Source organism: Trachypithecus francoisi, unplaced genomic scaffold, assembly GCF_009764315.1.
Source record: "Trachypithecus francoisi isolate TF-2019V2 unplaced genomic scaffold, Tfra_2.0 Lachesis_group2, whole genome shotgun sequence".
Lineage (NCBI taxonomy): Eukaryota > Metazoa > Chordata > Mammalia > Primates > Cercopithecidae > Trachypithecus > Trachypithecus francoisi.
The window spans coordinates 55,247,908-55,271,971 of record NW_022681465.1 but is presented as its reverse complement, the minus strand read 5'-3'; the positions used below and the strand labels follow the sequence as shown (position 1 = coordinate 55,271,971).

General features: G+C 40.9%; 1 protein-coding gene across 3 annotated transcripts in view; it reads left to right on the top strand.

The window, feature by feature from the left end:
* The window catches only part of RASGRF2 (Ras protein specific guanine nucleotide releasing factor 2), a 277,046-nt gene that overhangs the window by 169,325 nt on the left and 83,657 nt on the right, over positions 1–24,064 (top strand). For all 3 annotated transcript variants that reach the window (XM_033179253.1, XM_033179254.1, XM_033179252.1), the window contains exons 16-17: positions 1,488–1,613; positions 4,913–5,002. In XM_033179253.1, coding sequence (XP_033035144.1) covers positions 1,488–1,613; positions 4,913–5,002 — 216 coding nt within the window. The remainder of the gene's footprint in view (positions 1–1,487; positions 1,614–4,912; positions 5,003–24,064) is intronic.

The window sequence follows — 24,064 nt, the reverse complement described above, 5'->3', positions numbered from 1 at the left end:
GCACCCATCAACTCATCAGCACAGTCAGGTTCTGTCCAGCTTTCTCACTGGGAAATTTCCTGGGTTCAATGTAATTGCTGTCTAATGATTTTCTCATTTTCCTGAGATGACTGAATGGTTGAATCAGATCAAGGACGTGTATTTGATATTCTACTCGTTCTTACAGAGCAGATGCCTTCCATTACTGAATTTTGGGGGAGTTATTTAGAAAATAATAAAACCAACAGCTAAGCACTGATTTTTTTTTGTCTGCATCTTGCATCGTTGCCAGCTTTACTGTAATTATGTCATTCAGAGAAAGATTCTAACCACTTCCTTTTCCTGGCCCCTTTGTGTTTAAAAAAGCAAAATTGTGGCCATATTTCTAAGCGGATAAGTCACATGCAAGTATAAAAATGGCTTATATGAAGTCATTAGGAGTTTTTGAAAGTTTGTTGAGTGAAATCTTGAATGGAATGGCAAAGCAAAGTAGTTCTGCTGACAGGATTAATGTACAATTAGTGCAGGTGACACTAAGCTTTTATCAGTGGGAATTAATGAAAACCCCAAGGAGAATGGAAGAATCGTTGGAAATTTATTACATTTTTGTGTTATTTTTCTCTGAAAGCACATACACAAAGTTGTAGTCTTACCTGCTTAATAAATCAGTGGAAGAGGTGTAGAAACATCATTAGTAATGGCCTAACAGTGACCCTAAAATGATGTCTGTGTTATTCTTGGGATGTTAGCTGCAGCAAAGAAGCTCAAATGACCTTAAACCCTCCCAATGGTTCATTTAAAAAGTTTTCACTTGCCTCCTGCTGATCTGTAGCTCTAGCTCAGAGATACCCAGTAGAATTTTCTGGGAGGATAGAAATACTCTATATCTGGGCTGTTCGATACCATAGCCACTAGCCACATGTGGCTACTGAGCACTCAAAATATGGCTAGTGCAAGTGGAAAGCCAAAATGATCATTTAACTTTAGTTAATATAAATTTACATAGCCACGTTTGGGTAGTGCTGTCATTTTGAACAACATAGCTTTAGATCCTTGGGAGCCCCCAGAGATCCCTGGTGAGGGCCACATTGATAGAGATTCAAACTTTCTTTGGTTTAGGGGACAACACAGGCAAAGAACTTGTGAAGTTCTGGTTTGTAATCCCAATCTGATTTTTCACCTGAAAAAGTCATCTTTCCCCACTCCAAGAAAGCAAAAACATTTGGAAGGGCAGGGGATCCACCACATACCCCTGTTTGTTTTACCATCTGCTGCTGCATTCAACAGAAGGGGCTGGCCAGTGTCAGCCAGGCCCAACAGGGTCAAGACAGGGTTAGAGAAGATCCTTATTTAGATTTAGTGTCATCAGCACTTGACTTGATTTCATATTAAAGCCCTTTAATGAAATGCTTATTATCTGTAATGAACTTTTGTTTCCATGCATGATACTGGCAAGAAGCTCTTGAATTCATGGCCTAATTGTTAAAATTCATGATGTTTTCAAGCAGCAGTCCTAGAGTCTGCACCAGCGGACCGAGCAGGAGTGGAAAGCTCCCCTGCAGCGGACACCACAGAACTTTCACCTTGCAGATCCCCCTCAACTCCCCGGCACCGCCGCTATCGCCAGCCTGGAGGTAAGAGCTCAAGAGGGACTCAGACATAGAAACGTGAAAAATGATTTCTAGCTTCTGAACCTTTCCTTTGCCTGATTGTTTCACTGCCAAAATAATTTTTTTAGTCTCACTTATTGAAAATTAATTGGGAGCAAATATAATCGGCCCTTTGTATCCATAGGTTCCACATCTGTGGGTTTCGTATCTGCGAATTCAACCAACCACCCATCAAAAATATTTGGCAGAAGAATAAAGCTTCTGTACTGACCATGTACATACTTTTTTTGCTTGTCATTATTCCCTAAACATTATAGTATGACAGCTATTTACATAGCATTTCCATTGTATTAGTTATTATAAATAATCTACAGGTGATTTAAAATATATAGGAAGAGATGCATAGATTATATTCAAATACGACACGATTTTATATCAGGGACTTAAGCATCCATGGATTTTGGTATCTGAGGGAGATCCTAGAACCAATACCCCACAGGTAACAAGGGATGACCGTAACGTTACTGTAGGACCAAGTGGTGGAAAAATAAATGATTAGAGAAGATGTCATTAGTCTAACCAATATTTGTTTAGTTCCATCATTGCATTGCATTTTGTGAGGAGTAACGTGAATCAAAAGACTCTTCTTTAGATGTTAGCTAGCTGAAGAATCTCAGTGCTGGGTTTACCAAAATGTTCCCAGTTTCTGATATATTACCATGAGTCCCAATGTAGTCTATGTGAGTGAACTCATCTGGGCATCACAATTTGGGGAGACCTTGTTAATAATATTATTTCATCTAAAATAAGGTCTAGGCACAGGGGACCCCAGTCATCGTTCTTGCTAGTGGCAGAAACTGGTGTATGTATTTTGATATATAGTTAAGAAAATTGTAAAGCATTACTCCATAATTTGTTTGAGAGCACAATAAATGTCCTCTAATTGGAGAAAAAAATAATCAGGACAAAAGGTAGAAATATTTTAATTATCTCCCATTTTCCCCGCTGCTCAAATAAATATATCCAAATAACAGTTGTTTTCAAATGTTTGCTTTTCTCTTCTTAAGCCAATTATTTCAAGTCAGAACAGAAAATTACACAATTATGAAACCAGATTCACCCCAAGTAACCCAAATGAAAAGGCTTTTTTTTTTTTTTTCCGAGACAGAGTCTCACTCTGTCGCCCAGGCTGGAGTGCAGTGGTGCGATCCCGGCTCACTGAAACCTCCGCTTCCCGGGTTCAAGTGATTCTCCTGCCTCAGGCTCCTGAGTAGCTAGGATTATAGCCGTGTGCCACCACGCCCAGCAGTTTTTGTAATTTTAGTAGAGACGGGTTTTCACTTTGTTGGCAAGGCTGGTCTCAAATTCCTGACCTCAGGTGATTCACCCTCCTCGGCCTCTCAAAGTGTTGAGATTACAGGCATGAGCCACTGCGCCCAGCCTGTGGAGGCATTTTTGACTCTCACAGGCATGCTTCGAATAGGGCATTTTAGCAAAAGATAAAGTACATGGCTCCAAATGGTTATCGGTGGCCTTGGCAACTTGGTAGAAGCTATTGTCATTGCCATGAGCTCTGAGAGCAACTAGGAGGGTCTGAGTCCCGCTGTTGTTAGAGATCTGCCTTCATGGATATTAGCACTTGGGGCTTTCAGGCTCTAGGTCAGTTATGGGTTACCCTGCCATTTGGGTGTTTCTGGTAAATGAAGGTGACAAAGTAGACTTTCTTGGCTTGTCGTGGTACTACTATGGAATTAGCCAGATCTCTCTATTCTTCTTAGAGCTTTGGTCAGTCCAGGTCTTGGCAACGTCCTTGACCATTGCCATATAGGACAGACCCCTTTGACTTCATTGTAACCTGGAAGAGTTTGGGACCAAAACCTATGGAAGTAAGGCTCTACCAAGGCAAGAGTTAAATGCTGTTCAAGGTGTTACAATTATTAGAAGTCTACTTTATATTCTCTTTTCATATGTTTATATTCACATATGAAATTTTTAATTCACATAAGGATTACTTGGAAATCCTCATCTTGTTTGTGGATTAACTAAGCCAAATCCTTTATTTCCTCCCTGATATGACTAAATCATAGAGACAGAAACATAGGAAGGAGGCTGAAACCTGTGATACTATGGAGGACCCAAATGAGGACAGCATCACATATTTCTATCTAGCTGAAATTTTGCCTGTGCGTCTGTCTACTTGCCACCTTGTTCCAAAATGCAATAAGGCTATTGGGGAAAGAGAAGGTAGAGCTGTTTTATGCGTTTGTGCTTGGGCACATTAAGCAGCTCTTTGCTTCCCCTCTCATGTGTGTATTTATTTTAGGCATGATTGTGAAACATTAGGGCCAGACTAATAAAAGCCCTTCAGGTCAAAATCACAGTGGACTGTTTTCACTAAAAGCCTGAGCGAGGAGAAGCAGCGAGCTTGGCACCAGCACTGCCAAACGCTGTGTGTACAGTCTGAGGAGTGAAAGGGACTGCAAGGTTGCTCAATACATCCTTTTGATTTTAAAAGGGCCACATGTAAACCATCTGTACTGTTAAGGGTGTTCTGAGAAGGAAATTCTATCAGAAGGAAATTCTCTCAGTAACATGATGTGGTATCTTTTTTAAGAACTTTTTTTATTAAGATATAGTTTATATACCATAAAATTTACCTTTTTAAAGTATATCGTTCAGTCTTTTTAAATTTAATATATATTCACAAGGTCAGGCAGCCAAAACCACTACTTAATTCTAGAACATTTTCATCACCCAAAAAGAAACCCTATACATATCAGCCATTCTATACTCATTAGCAGTCACTCTCCATTCCCCCTCCAACCCCAGCAGCCCTAGGCAACCACTAATCTTACTTTCTCCCTCTATGGATTCGCCTCTGCTGGACATTTAACATAAAGGGAATCATATAATATGTGACCTTTTGTGATTGGCTTCTTCTTTAACTTGGCATGTCTTCCAAGTTTATCCATATTCTAGCACGTATTGGAACTTCATTTCTTTTTGTGGCTGAATAATATTCCCTTGTATTTATTTGTTCATCAATTGGTGGACATTTGTTTCTACTTTTTGGCTACTATGAGCAATGCTGCTATGAATATTCACGTACACGTTTGTGTGTAGATGTATGCTTTTGTTTCTCTTGGTTATAGCCCCAGAGTGGAATTCCTGATGTGCAATCTTGTTATTTGCCCATTAACAGAGATAATACAGGGCATTTGGCCCAGTCCTTCATCCGGTGCAGGAATAAAAATGATGATTTTCATTGTAGAATATTATTCATTTGCCTCTCCATTCCATTTCCTTTCTTTTCAAATAACCAGGACAGACGGCGGACAATGCCCACTGCTCTGTTTCACCGGCTTCTGCTTTTGCAATAGCCACAGCTGCAGCAGGACATGGGAGTCCACCAGGTGAGTAGCGGAGCAGCTCTGTACAGATAGGTGACCATTTATATGAAGTCAGTGGCCCGTGTCTGCCAGTGTCTTGATGAGATGCTCTCACACTGGAATCCCAGGACCTTGGGAAGCCGAAGCAGAAGGATTGCTTGAGACCAGTAATTTGAGACTAGCCAGGGCAACACAGAGACCCCATCTCTATAAAAAAAAATTTTTAAATTAGCTGGGCATGGCTTTGCATGCCTGTAGTCCCAGTTACTTAAGAGGCTGAGGCAGAAAAATCGCTTGAGGTCAGGAGGTTGAGGCTAGAGTGAGCTGTGATGACACCACTGCACTCCAGCCAGGGTGATAAAGTGAGACCCTATCTCAACAAAACAAAACAAAATAAAATAATAATAAGAGAACGCACATTCCTAGCTCTTTCTGAGTCAGTGTTTCTGGGAAGAGACTGTCTTTTAAATAAGCATCTTCAGAAACCTCCTTATTTGGCCAGGCACAGTGGCTCACGCCGGTAATCCTAGCACTTTGGGAGGCCGAGGCAGGCGGATCACCTGAGGTCAGGAGTTCAAGACCAGCCTGGCCAACATGGTGAAATCCTGTCTCTACTAAGAATGCAAAAATTAGCTGAGCATGGTGTCATGTGTCTGTAATTCCAGCTACTCAGGAGGCTGAGGCAGGAGAATCATTTGAACCTGGGAGGCAGAGGTTGCACTAAGCCAAGATTGCACCACTGCACTCCAGCCTGTGTGACAGAGTGAGACTCCGTCTCAAAAAAAAGAAAAGAAAAGAAAAGAAAAAAAGAAATCCCACCATTTGCAACAATATGGATGAACCTGAAGGACATTATGTTACCTGAAGTAAGCCAGGCACAGAAAGGCAGATACTGCATGATCTCACTTATATACGGAATCTAAAAAGTCAAACTCACAGAAGTAGAAGGTAGACTGGTAGTTACTAAGGGCTGGTGGGGAGGAAGGGAAGTGGGAAGCTGTTTGGTCAAAGGATAAAAGGTTCAGTTACACAGGAAGAATAAGTTCTAGAGATCAGTTGTACAGCATGGTGACTAGTTAAAAATGTACCGCATACTTGAAGATTGTTAAGAGAGTAGATTTCAGATGCTCTCCCACAAAAAAATGGTAAGTGAGGTAACAGATGTTACTTAGCTTGACTCAACCATTCTTCAATATATACGTACATCAAAACATCACATTGTACCCTGTAAGCATATACAATAAAAAATAATCAAATAAATAAGCATAAGCTCCTTCAGGTGAGTCATTCAGGTGGTCTGTGGGTTACAGCTCTGAGAAATTCTCTATCAGAGAAGGCTGTTATTCCTCCTGTGTTGTTTGACAGAGTTCTTCACCCTTTATGACTCAATTACTGAGAGCACGTTTCCATTTTAATTGAGTACAATGCTAAAAGCATATGCAAGGTGGGAGGGAGGGCTTGTGGAGTGCGGGGAGCAGATGCGGGGGGCAGCTATTGCTTTAGCTGACTCATAATTCATTTCCAGTAGCTCCACGATTCTTTCTGAGATGCTGTCAGTTAATTTGCAGGGTAAAGAAAAAGTACTTAAAATAAAAGCACAGTATTTTAATAGATAAATATTATATTCATTATCTCTTTCCTCTTCTCTCACGTGCAAGGAGGATGTTATGTTGAAATAAATCTGTAAGTGGTTTCGGGATGGGTATGGTGGCTTATGCCTGTAATCCTAGCACTTTGGGAGGCCAAGGCAGGCAGCTCACCCAAGGGCAGGAGTTCAAGACCAGCCTGGCCAACATGATGAATCCCCATCTCTACTAAAAATACAAAAATCAGCTGGGCGTGGTGGCGCACGCCTGTAATCCCAACTACCTGGGAGGCTGAGGCAGGAGAATCGCTTGAACCTGGGAGGTGGAGTTTGCAGTGAGCTGAGATCATGCCATTGCACTCCAGCCTGGATGACAGAGTGAGACTCCATCTCAAAAGTAAATAAGTAAATAAATAAATAATAAATCTCTAAGTGGTTTAAATAGCCTTGTTGCTGTGTCTTCACCTAAACTAAACCTATGGGCTCCAATCATCATGATTTATAGAAACATGAGAGATGGCATATTTTGCTAATTAGCCATTTTTCACCTTTGTGGTAACAAAGGAGTCCTTTCCAAAGATTCTGAACCAATATTCACAATAGTAACTAGTAGGTATTATCGGTGTGATTTTTTTTTCCAAATTGAGGACCAAAAAGAGATGTTCTGTAATGGACATTCACTACCATAGTGACTTTTATATATATATTTCTCTAAATAAACATTTTGCATATTGACCACATTCTGTTTCTTCAGCATTTTGCCATACATGCTTCACCGGGGATATGGTCAGGCAAATTGGGATGTGCTTTGCCCCAAATATTCTTAAAACCTTTCCCCAAGAGTCCCATCAGAATAATACAAAGCAGCCTATAATGGTCAAAATAGCAATCTTGTCGATACAGTTGGCTTCTGTGATTGATTACATTCTGTAACAGTGAACATTTGGGGGGAAATAAGGAAGACTTTGCTAGGCTTTCAGCAGAGTTGTTGTCCATTGTGATTTACTAAGACCTTCTCCTGTCTTCTGTTCTTACGAGCTAGTCTGCCTTTGAAAAAAGTGAAGGACAAGAGCATCTCACAGATTTCCTAATTTAAATATGGTTTGTGAGGGAAAATTAATTTGGAGTTTATTTGAGATGAGCCCATTCCCTATTTGCTGGAGAGTAGGGGGAGGTCCTTTTTTCACCTGAGATTGCAATGAAGATTGAGTTGTTCGAATGTGCTTTAGAGAATGGTTTTCTGACTCGCTTTCCCAGGCATATTGGGCCAGAAGGAAAAAGTGACCGAAACGGCCAGCTCTTTCTCCCTTTTTGAAAGCCTGCTGCTTTTCTGTTGCCTTTTTGCCTACTTCTCTGTTGCAGCTCAAATAGTCTTAGGAAGAAAACTCTTCTTCAGCGAGCTGGCTCCTGGTGGTGCTTTCTGAGGAGGGCAGCACGGACTTGCTAACAGACTCAGTCAATGTTGCTAGGTGTTAGTAAGCCTGCACCCTGCATGAGCAGACTGCTCTTTTATGACAGTGCTGTTGATGTTGCCTATCATGTAGTCTGAAGCCACATGATTTGATTTTAGAAGGAGAGGCAATAGGGGATTGGATTCAACGGTGCCCATGGCTCTGCTGTGAAGGCAGCAAGTTGCACAGGGGTCAGTTTCAATGGCTAGTGGCGGTAAGAAAGGGGGTCTCTTTTGGAGTGGAGACCAGTGCACTCCTGGGGCTCAGTCACTCAGAGGAATTGGTCCCTTAGCAGATTTCACCTGCCTGGGAGAACTGGGCAGAGAGCAGAAGGTTGTAATCAGAGCAGAAATAGGGAAGGGCTAAGAAGATAATCTGGATTTATTGGCTAGCCAGGGAGAGCATGGCGTTGCCCGGGGAGGTCTAGACCTAGATACCTGAACAGGTGTTCAAAGGAAGAGAGTGCTGGATAAGAGTCAACTCCCAAACAGACTTTTTATCTCCTCTGGGAATCAGGAATTGCCAGCCTAGATGCATCCAGAACCTGGTGAGTTGCAAAGGCAAAGCAGAAGAACGATTGCATAGACAACTAAACACCCCATGCTTTCATCGGTCTCTGCAGGCTTCCTGTCTGCTTATTCGGCTGTGATACAGATAGACTTGGGGATGCAGCTCTGCTGTGTCCTGGCTTGTAACAGGAAACAAGGTATAGCGTAGTCAACCCTGAGGTCTGCAGAGTGGGTTTCCATGTTTCAGGTTCCTCTGCAGATTCCCTCTTGCTTTAATACTCTCCCAGCCCTTCCCCTGATCCCATCTCCATCAAAATATCTAGCACCTCTGGTTAATAATAATTATTATTAATTATTATGTTCTCAAACATTAACTCTAGGCATTTGTATATGAAACCATTTCTCTTTAAGTTGCTTAGAAAAATTTCTTACTGTGTTAAAAGGAATTTCAAATGCAATAAAAGGGAGGACAGCAATTTTTTTATTTGCAAGGAGGTCAAGACAAGACGTTCCTGCCTGACCCCAGAGGCAAGGAAAACTGATTTTATTTGTGGATGGTGCCCTGTGATCTGTTTGGGATTGCCTGCCTGGCTGGTGGGGTCTCAGCCTGCCTAATTTCCACATGTACTGGAAAAGCCTGGTTTTCAATCTTTTTGGGGGGAACTGGGGGACAGAATCTTGCTTTATCACCCAGGCTGGAGTGCGGTGGCGTGATCTTGGCTCACTGAAACCTTTGCCTCCCAGGTTCAAGTGATTCTTCTGTCTCAGCCTCCCAAGTAGCTGGGACTACAGGTGTGTGCCACCACCCCCAGCTAATTTTTGTATTTTTAGTAGAGATGGGGTTTCACCATGTTGGCCATGCTGGTTTTGAGCTCCTGGTTTTGAACTCCTGGTTTTCCAAGCCTCCTGTCTCCCTTGGCCTTCCAAAGTGCTAGGATTACAGGTGTGAGCCACTGCACCTGGCCTCAATCTCTTTTTCTTCCTTTTTTTTTGTTTTTTTAATTAATGAATCAATGACTTAAAAAAAAAAAAATCTACAGCCTTCCCTTCCCAAAATTGGATGAGTGTCTTCCTCCCATGTCATGCTCCCTTTGTTTACCTGAGTCAGCGCTATCCAGGAACCCATATCCTGCCCCTCAACACTCAAGATTTGGATTTTATGCTTTCTGTGAATGTGGTAACCCTTCAGGGAATTTTTAATGGATTTTTATGTAGACCCATAGGTGATACCTAGGATTGTAGTGTTGTGCTTTTACTATTGCTTCTGTCTCTGTTTATAGTGTTTCTCTGACAAACACATCACAGGAATGCAGCTTTTAGCAGCATTATTGTCTCATGTTTCCTGATTAATTTCAACTCCCTACCAACAGTTTCTATTCTTGCTTTATTTTTTTTCCTCGACACTTATCACTATTTGACATACTATTTGTTTTACTAATTTACCTTGGTTTATTATCCATTTCTCCAATAAAATGTAAGATCCACGAGGGCAGAGATTTTTATCTATTTTATATACTGCAGTATCCCTGAAATCTAGAGTAGTATTGTACATGTAGTAAATGATTCATAAATGCTTAATGAATTAATGAATCAATGACTGAATCTTCATACTTGCAATAGGGAATATTCAGTGCAGAAAAGAAAAAACTGTACTGTCCGTATATTTTTATAGTGCTGTGATGTTTTTAAATTGTTTGTTGTTGTTGTCATTGTTGTTATTTCTAGGGCAAAAGAGTTTTGTCTTATTTCTCCGACTGACCTGGGGAAGTGATATCAGTCTCTTCAAGACAGCAAGCAGGTTTTGAGTGTCTTGGGTGTTTAGTATCACTTTTTTGGATACCCACAACTCTGAGCGGAGCACCCGGTAGACTTGTAAATAAGCCTCATTGTCTTGGTATTCATTTGATGTAAGACTTTTCCTCACACTCATGATTGGAAAGTCCTTGAGATATGCCTGGACCTGAGGCCTAAGGTCACCCTAAATGTTAGCTGCCAATCAGAATGCAAGCACTAACTAAACTGTTAAAGCTTCATACTGTGATATTAATAAGAATTGGTTTTGTGTTGCACTCATACCCACAGAACCAGGCTTTTCTTTCTCTCCAATAGAGATACCATCATTGATCTACAAATTAGGCCTAGTTACAGATGGATCCTGAATTTGTAGGCCTGATGTTTATGCAATTTGGGGAAACACACCTCAAGGAAAATAATATAAAATTATAAATACAAACCTTTAGGGCACCTCCCAGGGCTTTGGAAGAGGCCCATACAAATTGAGAAGGCCTAAAGCTTAAGTTTTCTTGACTTCCTGATAAATCTGCTTTTGAGTCCAATCCAGAACATTCTTGGAATCACAACAGCTACAGGAAATTTTGTATGCTGAGGAGTGAGGGTGGGGGCATCAGTGATTGTCAATGAGTCATTAGCCATCTTTCTTCTAAGTTAGCCCAGAGTCAGGTGGTATAATGAAAAAAAGCAGAAGATGGCATCAATTATATATGCACAGTTGACCAGGTGTTAATATGCACACTCTTCTGGCGATGAGTTGGATTAGTTGGTAGTGGTGAGTAGAGCAGAATGATGTATGTATTGCCACCCTGATTTCCTTCCCCAGTGTCAAATAAGCCTCTCTTCCATAGGGCTTTAACTCTATACAGGATAGGACTGAAACAAAGGATGGTTGATGGTGTTCTTGTGTGCCACCACACTGATTGAAATGTATTTGCAGGCACCTGCTCAAATTTAAGAGCTCTGCATAAAGTGGAAATATAAATGTGTGCATTTCAAATGGCTGCTGATACAGGGAATCTGCAGGTGCAGTTTGGATATAGTTATGATATGAATAGAAATGCAAATTCAATGAATAAATGTATCAGAGCACATCATTGCACTTACTATACACCTGAAGTTGTAGGATTAATTATAGAGTTTATGAAATGATATAAAATGCACTATGAAAGTGTGAGGTGGGTTATTTTTATGAGAGTAGAAATCATGGCAGTGGAGGTACTATAAGCAGCTCCTGATTATCTGTGAGCAGATTATATGTTTTACTGTTCTGTGCAAGTCAAAGTAAATTAACACAGTAGAGGAATGGTTGAATGCACTTACAGGAAAATTAGTGTCACTGTTACAATTGCTTAGATAAGCAGTGAATCTTTTACTGGTGGTTACCTGGTACTTGTAAAGTAGATAATTCATAATCTGTTTTATCTTCTGTAAAACCAGTCATGGCATGTGTAGTAAATAGTAGATCTGAGGTTGATGTGAGCTGGGCTTGGATTGGTTTGTTAAAATACTGATATCTGGTCCCACACCTAAAGATTCTGAGTTGATCGATCTGGGGTACATCGTGGGATTAAGGAATTTTTTAAGTTCCCCAGGTGATACTAATGTGAAGCCAAGTAGGAAATGCTTGTGTGTGTGTGTGTGTGTGTGTGTGTGTGTGTGTGTGTGTATTTTACTGAGGTAATGTCAGTTAAGGGTAAAAATTTGGATGTTTCCAAATTTCATCATAGATTTGGATGTAGATGGATTTAATGATTATTTGATTCATTCAGCAGAAGAATGTGGTTAAAACAGTTGTGTAATCTTAACCCACACCCTCAGGCAATTTAGGAAGTATGTCTGGATTTCATTCTACAGTCTAGTATTAATTTACATATTGAGTGTTTTAGGTGTAGATATGGTAGGTGGGCTGGATATGAGGAGTGCTAGACTGAGTCCTGTGTGTGTCACCTTGGACGGTTTCTCTCTGGGCCTGTTGTTTCATGATGGAAGCCTGAGAGCTCAGCTGGTGCACTTGCTCTCCACGTGTGATCTCTCAGCCTGTAGCGTCAGCATAACCTGGGAACTTACTGGAAAAATAAATTCTCAGGCCACACATCATTCCTACTGAATCAGCATTTCTGAGGGTGGGACACAGCATCTGTCTTTTACAGACTCTTTAGCTGATTCTGATACATACTAAAGTTTGAGAAGCAGTGAACTAGTATGATGTCCAAGCTGCCTTACCTATTTAAAAATTTGACTCCATATTACTTGTAGTAGACTATATAGTAGATGAAAAACCTAAATTTGAATCTCTTCCCAAACATTAAGTACAACTCAACCTTTATCTTTTGGTAGTTTTTGCACAGTATGCATAATTGATGTTGTTCCAAGTTGTACATTTAAATTCTCACTTTTCTTCATCATTTAAAATATGGAAGGTTGCCTAGAGTTCTGCATCATGTTAGAAAATCTTTTTATCTCGAAGTAACAAGAACTGTTATAGTAATTTCTCTCTAATTACACTTTTATAATAGCTTTATTGAGCTATAATTCATGTACCATACAATTCACCTATTTAAAGCCTACAGTTCAAGCTGGGTGTGATGGCTCATGCCTGTAATCCCAACATTTTGGGAGGCCAAAGCAGGAGAATTGCTTGAGCCCAGGAGTTCAAGACCAACCTGGGCAACATAGTAAGACCCCATTTATAAAAATAAAAAAAATAGCTGCACATGGTGGCACATGCCTGTAGTCCCAGCTACTTGGGAGGCTAAGGTGGGAGGATATTTTGGGCCTGGGAGGTGGAGGCTGCAGTGAGTCATGATCATGCTCCATTTCAGCCTGGGCAACAGAGTAAGACCAGTGTCTAAAAAAATAAATAAATAATAAATTAAAAAGTCTACAGTTCCATGGATTTTAATATATTCCCAGAGTTGGGCAACAGTCACAATACATTTTAGAACATTTCCCCAAGCCCTTTAGCTGTTACCAGTCACTCCTTATTTGTCTCTTCCTCTAGCCCTTTGCAACTGCTAATCTCTTTTCTGTCTCTATAAACTTATTTATTCTTGATATTTAATATAAATGGAACTATTCATACAATATATGCCCTTTTGTGACTGACTTCTTTTACTAGCATGTTTTTGAGGTTCAGCCATTTTTGTAGCATGCATCAGTCACTTGATCCTTTTTACTGTGGAATAGTACTCTATTGTATGGATATACCACATTTTATTTATCCATTCATGAGTTAATGGACATTGGGGTTATTTCTTCTTTTCAGCTGCTGTGAATGATGCTGCTGTCAATGTTCATGTACAAATTTTGTGTGTATGTTTGTTTGCATTTATGTGAGTACATACCTAGGAGTAGATTTGCTAGGTTGTATGATAAGATTATGTTTAACTGCTTAATAAACCGTCAAATTGTTTTTGAAAGTAGCTATACCATTTTGCATTTCCTTCAGCAGTGTAATCGAGTTCCATTTTCTCCATATAACAGAGTAGTCCCAATTCTTCCCTTGTAATATTACTGTGATTTATTTTATTTATTCATATCCTATAATCATCCAATATGTTGTTATTATTAATATTAATATTTTGAGATGGAGTCTCACTTTGTCACCCAGGCTGGAATGCAATGGTGCGATCTCGGCTCACTGCAAACTCCACCTCCTGGGTTCAGGCAATTTTCCCTGCCTCAGCCTCCCAACTATTATTACTTTAGGCAAAGTTATCTTTTAGATCATTTAAAAATAAGAAAAACAAAAGATTTTCCTTTATCTTCATTTTTTCCTTCTTTTGTTTATATAGATCCAAGTTTCTGACCTATATCATTTTCCCCTGCCTGAAGAACTTCTTTTAACATTTCTGGCAGGACAGGTCTGCCAGCAATGAATTCCTCTGGTTTTTGTTTGCCTGAGAAAGTCTTTATTTCTCCTTCACTTTTGAAGCATAATTTCACTGAACATAGAACTCTAGCTTGGTGGTTTTTTTCTTTCAACACTTTAAATATTTCACTCCACTCTCTTCTTGCTTGCCTGGTTTCTGATGTGATGTTGTCATTCTTGTCCTTGCTCCTCTGTTGGTAAGTGTTTATTTCAAGAACTTCTCTTTATCTTTGGTTTGCTGCAGTTTGAATACGTTATGCTTTGATGTGGTTATCTTGGTATTTATTCTGCTTGGTGTTCTCTGAGCTTCCTGGATCTGGGTTTCATGTCTGTTATTAATTTTGGAAAGTTCTTGCCATTATTAATGCAAATATTTCTTTGACTCAGTTCTTCAGTACTCCAATTACTTGTTTGTTATACCCTTTGAAATTGTCCCACAGTTCTTGTATGTGCTCTTCTGTTTGGGTTTTTACCCCCTTTCCTTTTTCTCTTTGTGCTTCAGTTTGGAAATTTTCATTGGCCTCTCTTCAAGGTCACTGTTCTTCCCTCAGCTATGTTGAGTCTACCGATGAATCAGATAAAGGCATTCTTCATTTCCGTGTCTGTGTTTTCTATGTCTAGCATTTTCCTTTGAGTCTTAGTTTCTATTTACCTCTTTACATTATCCATCTGAACTTGCATATTGTCTACTTTTTCCATTAGAACCCTTAACATATTATAGATATTTCCCTACTTATGATGGCTCAACTAACAACTTTTTGACTTTATGACGGTGTGAAAGTGATGCACTTTCATTAGAAACTGTGCTTTAAGTATGCATACGACCATTCTGTTTTTCACCTTCAGTACAGTATTCAATAAATTATATGAGATATTGTATACTTTATTATAAAATGGGCTTTGTGTTAGATGATTTTGCCCAACTATAGACTACTGTTCTGAGCACATTTAAGGTAGGCTAGGCTAAGCTATCATGTTTGGTAGCTTAGATATATTAAATGCATTTTTGACTTACGCTACTTTTCATTTAAGATGGGTTTATTGGGATGTAACTCAGTCAAAAGTTGAAGAGCATCTGAAATCATAGTTATTTTAAATTTACTGTCTAATAATTCCAAGGTCTTTGTCATATCTAAGTCTGATTCTGATGCTTGCTTTGTATCTGTTATGGGCTGCACTGTGTCCCCACTAAATGCATATTTACCATTACCCTAGAATATGACTGTAGTTGAAGATAGGGTCTTTAAAGAGGTCATTAAGGTTAAATCAGGTCATATGGGTGAACCCTATAAGGAGGCTATTAGGACATACACATAGACTAAGGCGTGACCATGTGAAGACACAGGAAGAAGACAGCCACCTACAAGCCAAAGAGAGAGGCTCAGAAGAAACCAAACGTGCTGACTCCGAGATCTGGACTTCTAGTCGCTACAACTATGAGAAAATACATTTATTTAAGCCACGATTTCTGTGGTATTTTATTATGGCAGCCTGAATAAATTACTAAAGTCTCTTGAGACTGTGTTTCTTCTTGCCTTTTGGCATGCCTTGTAGTTTTTTGTTGAGACCCAGACAGGTTATATCAGATAATAGAGACTGAGATAGATAGGCCTTTAAGTGTGAAGATTTATGTTATCTGACTAGAATTTGGGTTGTGCTTGATGTTTGCTTAGGAACCAAGGCTTCAAATTCCTTCAATGCCCTTTTTGTTTTCCCTCATGAATTGGGGCTTCCCTAAGTACTCCTTCTCAGAGAGAATCTATGTTTTCGAGCTCTTTCTGCTGTAATCTGTTATCTTACTGAGTCTCTGTTAGGGTGGGGTGATGGTGGGGAGGGAGAGTCTTCTATATCTTCCAATGAAACCTTACCGTTTTAATGGACTGGTACCTCAAAGCTGTGACCCTTACAAACGTTTCTCCAGTGATAGAGCTTCTTTTCCCACTGCCCCCTACTTCCCTGGCTGCCACTTTCCCAATTTATTTCCTTGAATCCCTGACCCCTGTAGACTATATTAGTTTCCCCATAGCTAAGAAGAAGGCAAGAGGGGACTGGAATGGGAACAATGTCTTTTTCCAAGCAGGATAAGGCTTAGGCAAAGCCTTTATCCCTGAAGAGCTGGCCTTCATTGTGGAGAAGGCCCTGGGCATATTTCCAGTGTTACTCTTCCCCTCTCCCTGTAAGAGCCATGAAGAGATCTTTCTCCAGTGTTTGCTGGGAGGACTTGGTGTGATTCCTAGAGGTAAAGTCCCCAAATGTGTGGCCACCCTCCTAAGAATGTGGTTCTCAAGAGCGTCTCACTGTCATCCTGGTCCACACTCAACCTCCAGCAGTTCATCAATACAACCATTCAAGTACTGCTACCGGCCGGGCGCGGTGGCTCAAGCCTGTAATCCCAGCACTTTGGGAGGCCGAGGCGGGCGGATCACGAGGTCAGGAGATCGAGACCATCCTGGCTAACACGGTGAAACCCCGTCGCTATTAAAAAATACAAAAAACTAGCCAGGCGAGATGGCGGGCGCCTGTAGTCCCAGCTACTCGGGAGGCTGAGGCAGGAGAATGGCGTAAACCCGGGAGGCGGAGCTTGCAGTGAGCTGAGATCCGGCCACTGGACTCCAGCCTGGGCGACAGAGCGAGACTCCATCTCAAAAAAAAAAAAAAAAGTACTGCTACCAGGTCATAGCTCCAGCGACTTCTGCTCCAGGTAGGCAGATCTGTGTTTCTCTGGATGTGCTTCGTTTTTTTTCCAGAGTTTGTGATGACCATTTCCCTTGAAACCTCAATTTTCTGGTATGTCCAAGAAAAGTTGTTGATTTTCCAGCTATTTCATTCTTCTTGTGTTATGGATGGATGTGATGACTTCTAAGTTCTTTATGTGTCAGAGCTGAAACTCAGATTCTCAATTTGGTGGGATCTTTATTGTGATCTCAATTTTGTAGGTCAAATTGGGGAGAAATGCACATCGTAACAATACTCAGCCTTTCAATCCATTAACTAGGAACGTCCCTTTGTTTACTGAGATCTTCTCTCACTTCTGTCAGCGATATTTTATAGTTTTTAGCATACAAATCTTGCATTTGTTTTGTTGCACTTATTCCTAAGTATTTGACTCTTTTTGGTGTTATTGTGAATAGAATTGTTTCCTTTTATTTTTAGATAGTTTGTTGCTAATATTTAGAAATACAATTGATTTTTCTAGATTGTCTTGTTTTCTACAACTTTGCTAAATTCATTTATTAGTTCTACTAGGTTTGTTTTCAAAGATTCTTTAGGATTCTCTACATATAGAATCATTTCTTCTGTGAATAAAGATAGTTTTATTTCTTCATTTCCAATCTATATGCCTTTCATTTTCTTTCTTTTCTTTTCTTTTCTTTCTTCTTTTTAAAACGGAGTCTCGCTCTGTCGTGTCCAGGCTGGAGTACAGTGATGCAATCTCAGCTCACTGCAACCTCTGCCTGCCGGGTTCAAGCGATTAGCCTGCCTCAGTCTCCCAGATAGCTGGGATTACAGGCACCTGCCACCACACCTGGCTCACTTTTTGTGTTTTTAGTAAAGACAGGGTTTCACCATATTGGCCAGTCTGTTCTTTCTTGCTTTACTGCACTGACTAGACAGCCTATGTTTTGAATTGCAAGCGCTTCTTTCAAGTCCTTGTCAAGCATGGGAACTATACACTGCTGATGATATAGTTGATGCTCATAGTTTTACAGTAATAAATATAATGATAAATATAATGATGTAAACATACAATCAGCTCACAAAAGGCACCTATCAAAATAATCCCACAAAGCTCTTTCTGTACACATCCCATTGGAATTCGACTTTTTTTATTTTTTGAGAGATAGAGTCCTGCTCTGTCACCCAGGCTGTCGTGGAGTACAGTGACACAATCATGGCTCACTGCAGCCTTGAACTCCTGGACTCAGGTGATCCTTCCACCTAAGCTTCCTGAGTGGCTGGTACTATAGTTATGCACCACTACATCTGGCTAATTTTTTTTAGTTTTTGGTAGAGATGAGGTTTCTCCACGTTGCTCAGGCTGGTCTCCAACTCCTGTCTTTAAGTGATCTCCTTGCCTTGGCCTCCCAAAATGCTGGGATTACAAGTGTTAGCCACTGTGCCTGGCTGGAACCTGACTTTGAAACTAGATTAGCTGTACCTTAATAGGCCTTGTTCAGAATCACTGGGTAATTTCTAAATAAAAGCATCCAGGGATACTTTTTTCATTCAGTTGTTCTTTCACACCACTCTTCAAAAGATTCAGTACACCTTTTTGTTTTTTCCTACTGGAAGGTAGCCTAGTTTGTGACACATTTCCTATTGTTTTTTCCAAAATATATTAAAAATATTTAAACATTATTTCACTAAAGACCAGTACTTTAACAGTGGTCCCAAGTCCTGTTTTTAAACCCACACAAACATGCACACACTCATACTCACGCACATTGTGCTTGGAATTAGAATTGTGGAACTGCAAAGCTGTGGCTGTCACTGGTGTGAGTATACCCTTGAGCCTGCAAAGCAGCTAGCATGCTCATGGCAGGTGGGCTTTGCATTCTCTTCCTGGAAACATGCCACACAGCAAGCTAGATCACAGAGATATCCTTGCCGTGCTTTCCAAGCAGACCCAAATCCCGTTCCAGCTGGCCTGTCCACCTTCTTCCCTGATGGTGCTGCACTGCCAAGTTCCCTTTCTTTGCATTTTCCCTTCCCCGGCTCCCTGCAGACTGCTCTCTTCTATTACTGTCTCTTCTCAGCGAAGGTACAATGTAGTTGATTGTGCCTCACATGGCTTAACTGCTGCTTGATTACATTACTGTTTCATCCATGTCAGGGCCAGGCATGTAACCTAAGTAAGGATGGAGAGGTGCTGCCATGTTTGAAGGACACAGCCACTGCCCAGCCCCTGCAGACTGTTGCCATGAGGGGCTGCAGGACAAGGACTGTCAGATGTGTTTTCTCTGTTTTTTTTTTTTTTTTTCAGCCAGAAATCTTGATATTTATGTGAAATTTTCTGTTTTGAAATGTTGGAAGTGAAATCACACTCTTTAAAAATACTGTCCAGGCCAAACATAATACTTCCATGGGCCACATTTGGCTGTGAGCCACCAGTGTGTGACCTCAGATTTACTGTAATCACTTACAGCTGGAGTTGTAGGTTGATACAGCTAAGATTTCCAGAGACACTCCTAAATATTAGCAGTAAACTCCTGAATCTCTTCGGTGCCACCCCCATGTATCTTCCATTCCTCTTACTGGGCGATTTTGCAGGAAGTTGATCTCTTCTGGTGCACTCTGCTTGACCACATTCGCTTTCAGAGGGTAATCTTATCTCAAAGGTCTGAGCCTCCCTCACTATGTCATCCCCTCACTATGGAAAGGGCACAGTGGGGACCATCTTTCTTCATCTCATGTTACAGATTCCGAAGCAAGTGTGGCATCTGGAGTGGTGAAGGGTCTTGCCCAGGTTCTCACAGTTACTGAGAATGAGACTCAGACCTATCCACTACTAAACTGCTGCTTTCTTTGCCCTGATATAGCCTCTAATCCATATTAACTTCAAAAACAGCAAGAGCTTAGGAAGCTTGAATTCCTTAATTTCGTTAATAGCTCTTGCTTCTGCCTTTCTCTGCAGCATATCCATTTCTTTCCATCTTTTTCCCACCTCTGTATCCACCTAGCATTCCCCTAAGTGACAGATACAGCAGTGTGAGGACTCCAGAGAGATGAGCCTGGGGGAAATTATTAGTCTGTGGATGAGTTCTTAGTTGACCAGCAGTTAGCATTGAAGGATCTGTAATTTCATTCACAGCATTGCAGAAATCAGGGCCTTAGTGCAATGATATGATCTGGTTAGAGGAGGCACGTATTTCTGTATTGAGAATTGGATTACATTTGCAGTGAGATATTGATTACTGTGAATTAAGTTGATGTCACATATATACCCTGCTGTCTACAGTCTCTCAGGATTTGTGAGAACACTCAGCACTGTTTAAATAGCTTAACGGCATGGATAAACTTATATGAAAGGCACAGAATCTGGGCTTTTTCCAGGGTCTAGATTACAAGCTAAAATGTAAATTTCAGGGAGGAATTACAAATCAATTTTCTGTTTCAAAATCAGAAGCTTAATATCATGTAGATGTTTTACTGCATTGATTTCCAATGGTGTGTGGATGGGGTAGAATAAGAACAGCCAGGGCCTTCCTCAAAATATACCTGTCCCCCTGGGGATTCTGAGTGGCCTCCCAGAGGCAAGCAGTCCAGAAGAGAGATGTTATTGATGGCAATGTGCTGCACATGTGAATGGTACGAAAACAGACAGAAGGCTAAAAACATCACTGTTCTGCTATCTGCCAGCCCTAAAAAGAACTATGCTCACTTTCTGAATGCAATTCTCTATCTTCTGGTTAGTCAGGGGATGATGGGAAGCAGGCTGCCTATGTAACCTGTTTTAGCAACGACATTCAGAAGTCTAAGGTCAAAATGTTGGCTGCATGCGGTGTTTCTCATATGGGGCCCTCACCATCTTTTCATTTTGGTGTTGCCCACCCTTGCCTTATTTCTTATTCATCTCCTCTTTTTCTGTATCATGCTGTCTTTTTACCTTGCTAGGTTCTCACCTGTTGGAATTCTGCCCCTATTTCATAGTGATACATCCTCTCGCCAGGACGGGCTATGTGCTTTGCAGGCCCAGTGTGAAATGAAAATGCAAGTGTCCCTGTTGAAAAAAATTGTGAAGAATTTCAAGACAGTGACTGCAGGGCACCTAACCAAGCATGAGACCTTCTAAGCATGGGCTGTGCATGACACAGGCTGTACACCAAGAAACTGGCCCTACCTCTTGCAGTCTTGTCAGGAGTCCAGCAGTCTCTTAATGCATCCAACTGGGTCCTGTAGTAAATTGCTCTCAGGATGTGGCCTCCAATGCATTTCTAGGATTGTATCTTGGTTCTGTAGAAGTTTTCTGTGGTGAAAAATATATTCGTAGTATTCCTTTTAAAGATGAAAAAATCTTAGCCTGGGATAGACCAATTAGAAAGACAAAAACTATCTAAACATAGGACTTCGGATTCCTTGAAGAAAATACAAATTTTTTGTTTTTATTTTTATTTTTTTGAGACGGAGTCGCACTGTCGCACAGGCTAGAGTGCAGTGGCGCAGTCTCCACTCACTGCAGCCTCCGCCTCCTGAGTCAGGCAATTCTCCTGACTCAGCCTCCTGAGTAGCTGGGATTACAGGTGCATGCCACCACACCTGGCTAATTTTGTATTTTTAGTAGAGATGGGGTTACACCATGTTGGCCAGGCTGGTCTTGAACTCGACCTCAGGTGATCCACCCACTTTGACCTCCCAAAGTGGTAGGATTACAGGTGTGAGCCAACACACCTGGCCTGAAGAAAATACATTTTTTTTTTTAAGAATAACATACAGTGAAATACTTTTAACAATGCAGGAATGCTGAAAATAATCTCTGATGAGACAGAAAGACTCTCACTATCTAATGATGATTCAGAGTAACCATAAAACAAAAATTATCCTCATATAAGACTAAAAAAGGGCAGACACGGTGGTGCATGCCTATAATCCCAGCACTTTGGGAGGCCGAGGTGGGCAGATCACAAGGTCAGGAGTTTGAGACCAGCCTGACCAACATGGTGAAACCCCATCTCTACTGAAGATACAAAACTTAGCCAGACGTGATGGCGCACGCCTGTAATCCTAGCTACTCAGGAGGCTGACGCGGGAGAATTGCTTGAACCTGGGAGGCAGAGGTTGCAGTGAGCTGAGATAGTGCCACTGTATTCCAGCCTGGGTGACAAAGCGAGAATGTCTCAGAAAAAAAAAAAAAAAAAGACTAAAAATATTCTGGATTCCTGGACTTTTTGGTTATTTGAATCTTTATAATAAAGGCAATAGGGCAAATAAACAGTGGTGGTCATGTCAGTATTATACAAAGCTGAAAATTATTATGCAGGAAAGTTAGAAATAGTAGACAGCCTCAAAAATATACAATGAAAAGTGGAATTTCTCAATGAACTTTTTTGGGAGAAATAACCAACGATAATGTTGTGATTATGTAAAATTTCATCAGCCTCATACATTAAAAGGATGTGACAAGCTTTTAGTTACAAAGTTTTTCAAACCGTTATGTCAAAGATTAAATGTGGTAGTCAAAGTAATCTATGGAAACATACTGCTTTTATATGGTTGGTGGTGGAAGTCAGCATAAGTAAACCAAACCTTTTAAGGGAGGAAGGGGCTTTTCATCTGCCAGGAAAATATCCCCTTAGACTACAGGTCCTGTGTGTGTTCCTTATTTATGCATCAGATGTGATTAGTACAGGTTGTGCCCTTACTGGCAGTTATAGCCTGTGGCTTTATAAGTGCTGGGAAGACCAAGGCAATAACTTGATAACATGTAGTTAGCCTTTTTAATTGATTGTGAATTCATAGCAGTTATGGGTCATTTTTATAGAGGCGAAGTTCCCAAAGCTTCACCTACATCTTGCAAACCCTTCTCCTGTGCTGCCCAGATGGGCATTTCTGTATATAAATTGAGTGGTTGCATTTATTATCAACATAGCAATAACAACTGTAATTTAGAGTTATACACTTCAATAGGCATACAGTATACTGAGCAATGGTCCAAGTTTTACATATGTTAACTTATGTGTGAAGTAGTTAATATTACTATACTCAGGTTCCAGTAGAGGATACAGAGAGTTAAGTAAATCACCTAAGGTCACTTACGTCACATAGGGAGTAAGTAGCAGATTTGAATCCTGTCATCTGGCTCTTCTAACCACCACCCTACTCGGCTGGAATCATCAGTACTTTATTGCCTTGGTCCAATACACACTTGATGTTTAAAAAATAAGTGAAGCATGCTGGGCACGGTGGCTCACACCTGTAATCCCAGCACTTTGGGAGGCTGGGGCAGGAGGATCACCTGAGGTCAGGAGTTCCAGACCAGCTTGACCGACATGGAGAAACCCCATCTCTACTAAAAAGACAAAATTAGCTGGGTGTGGTGGCGCACACCTGTAATCCCAGCTACTTAGGAGAATCGCTTGAACCTGGGAGGTGGAGGTTGCGGTGAGCCTAGATCATGCCATTGCACTCCAGCCTGGGCAACAAGAGTGAAACTCCGTCTCAAAAAATGAAAAACTAAAAAAGTAAGTGAAGAAAGGGCCCACAGTCTAACTTGTCACCAGCCTAACCTCTGCCTTATACATATAAGTCATAGCTGGAACCTTGTATTTAACCTTGTAGTGCTGCCACTTTGTTTAGGAAGGACATGAACCTTTCTCTTGCATGGTCTGGTGGTTGTAAAAATATACCACAAATTCTTTCCTACTTCTCCCTTCAAGAATTGGTGCTAAATTTCCCTTCTCTTTAGTGTGGGCTGGACTTAGTAACTCGCTTCTAACAAATAAAATGAAACAGAGTGATCATGTATGACTTGGCACCCAGGTCATCAAAAGCTTAGCGCCTTTCATCTTGGTCAGTCTCTCTCTTGGATCCCTTGCTGTGGGGAGAACCAGCTACCACGTCATGAGGAGAGTCGCACAAGGGAAAAAACTAGGAACTAGGTCTTCTGCCAACAGCCATGTGAGTGAGCTCGGAAGCAGACCCTGTAGCTCCAGCATGGCCTTCAGATGACTGCAGGCCTGGTGGACACCTGGACTCCAGCCGCATGAGGTACCCTGAGCCCAAGCCACCCAGCTAAGCCTCTGAATTCTTGTCCTAAAGAAACTGTGAGATAATAAATGTTTGTTGTTTTAAGTCTCAAATTTTAGGGTGATTTGTTATGTAGTAATAGATAACTCATACAGGTGGTATCACAGTAGCCAGTAAACTTTGACCAAATTA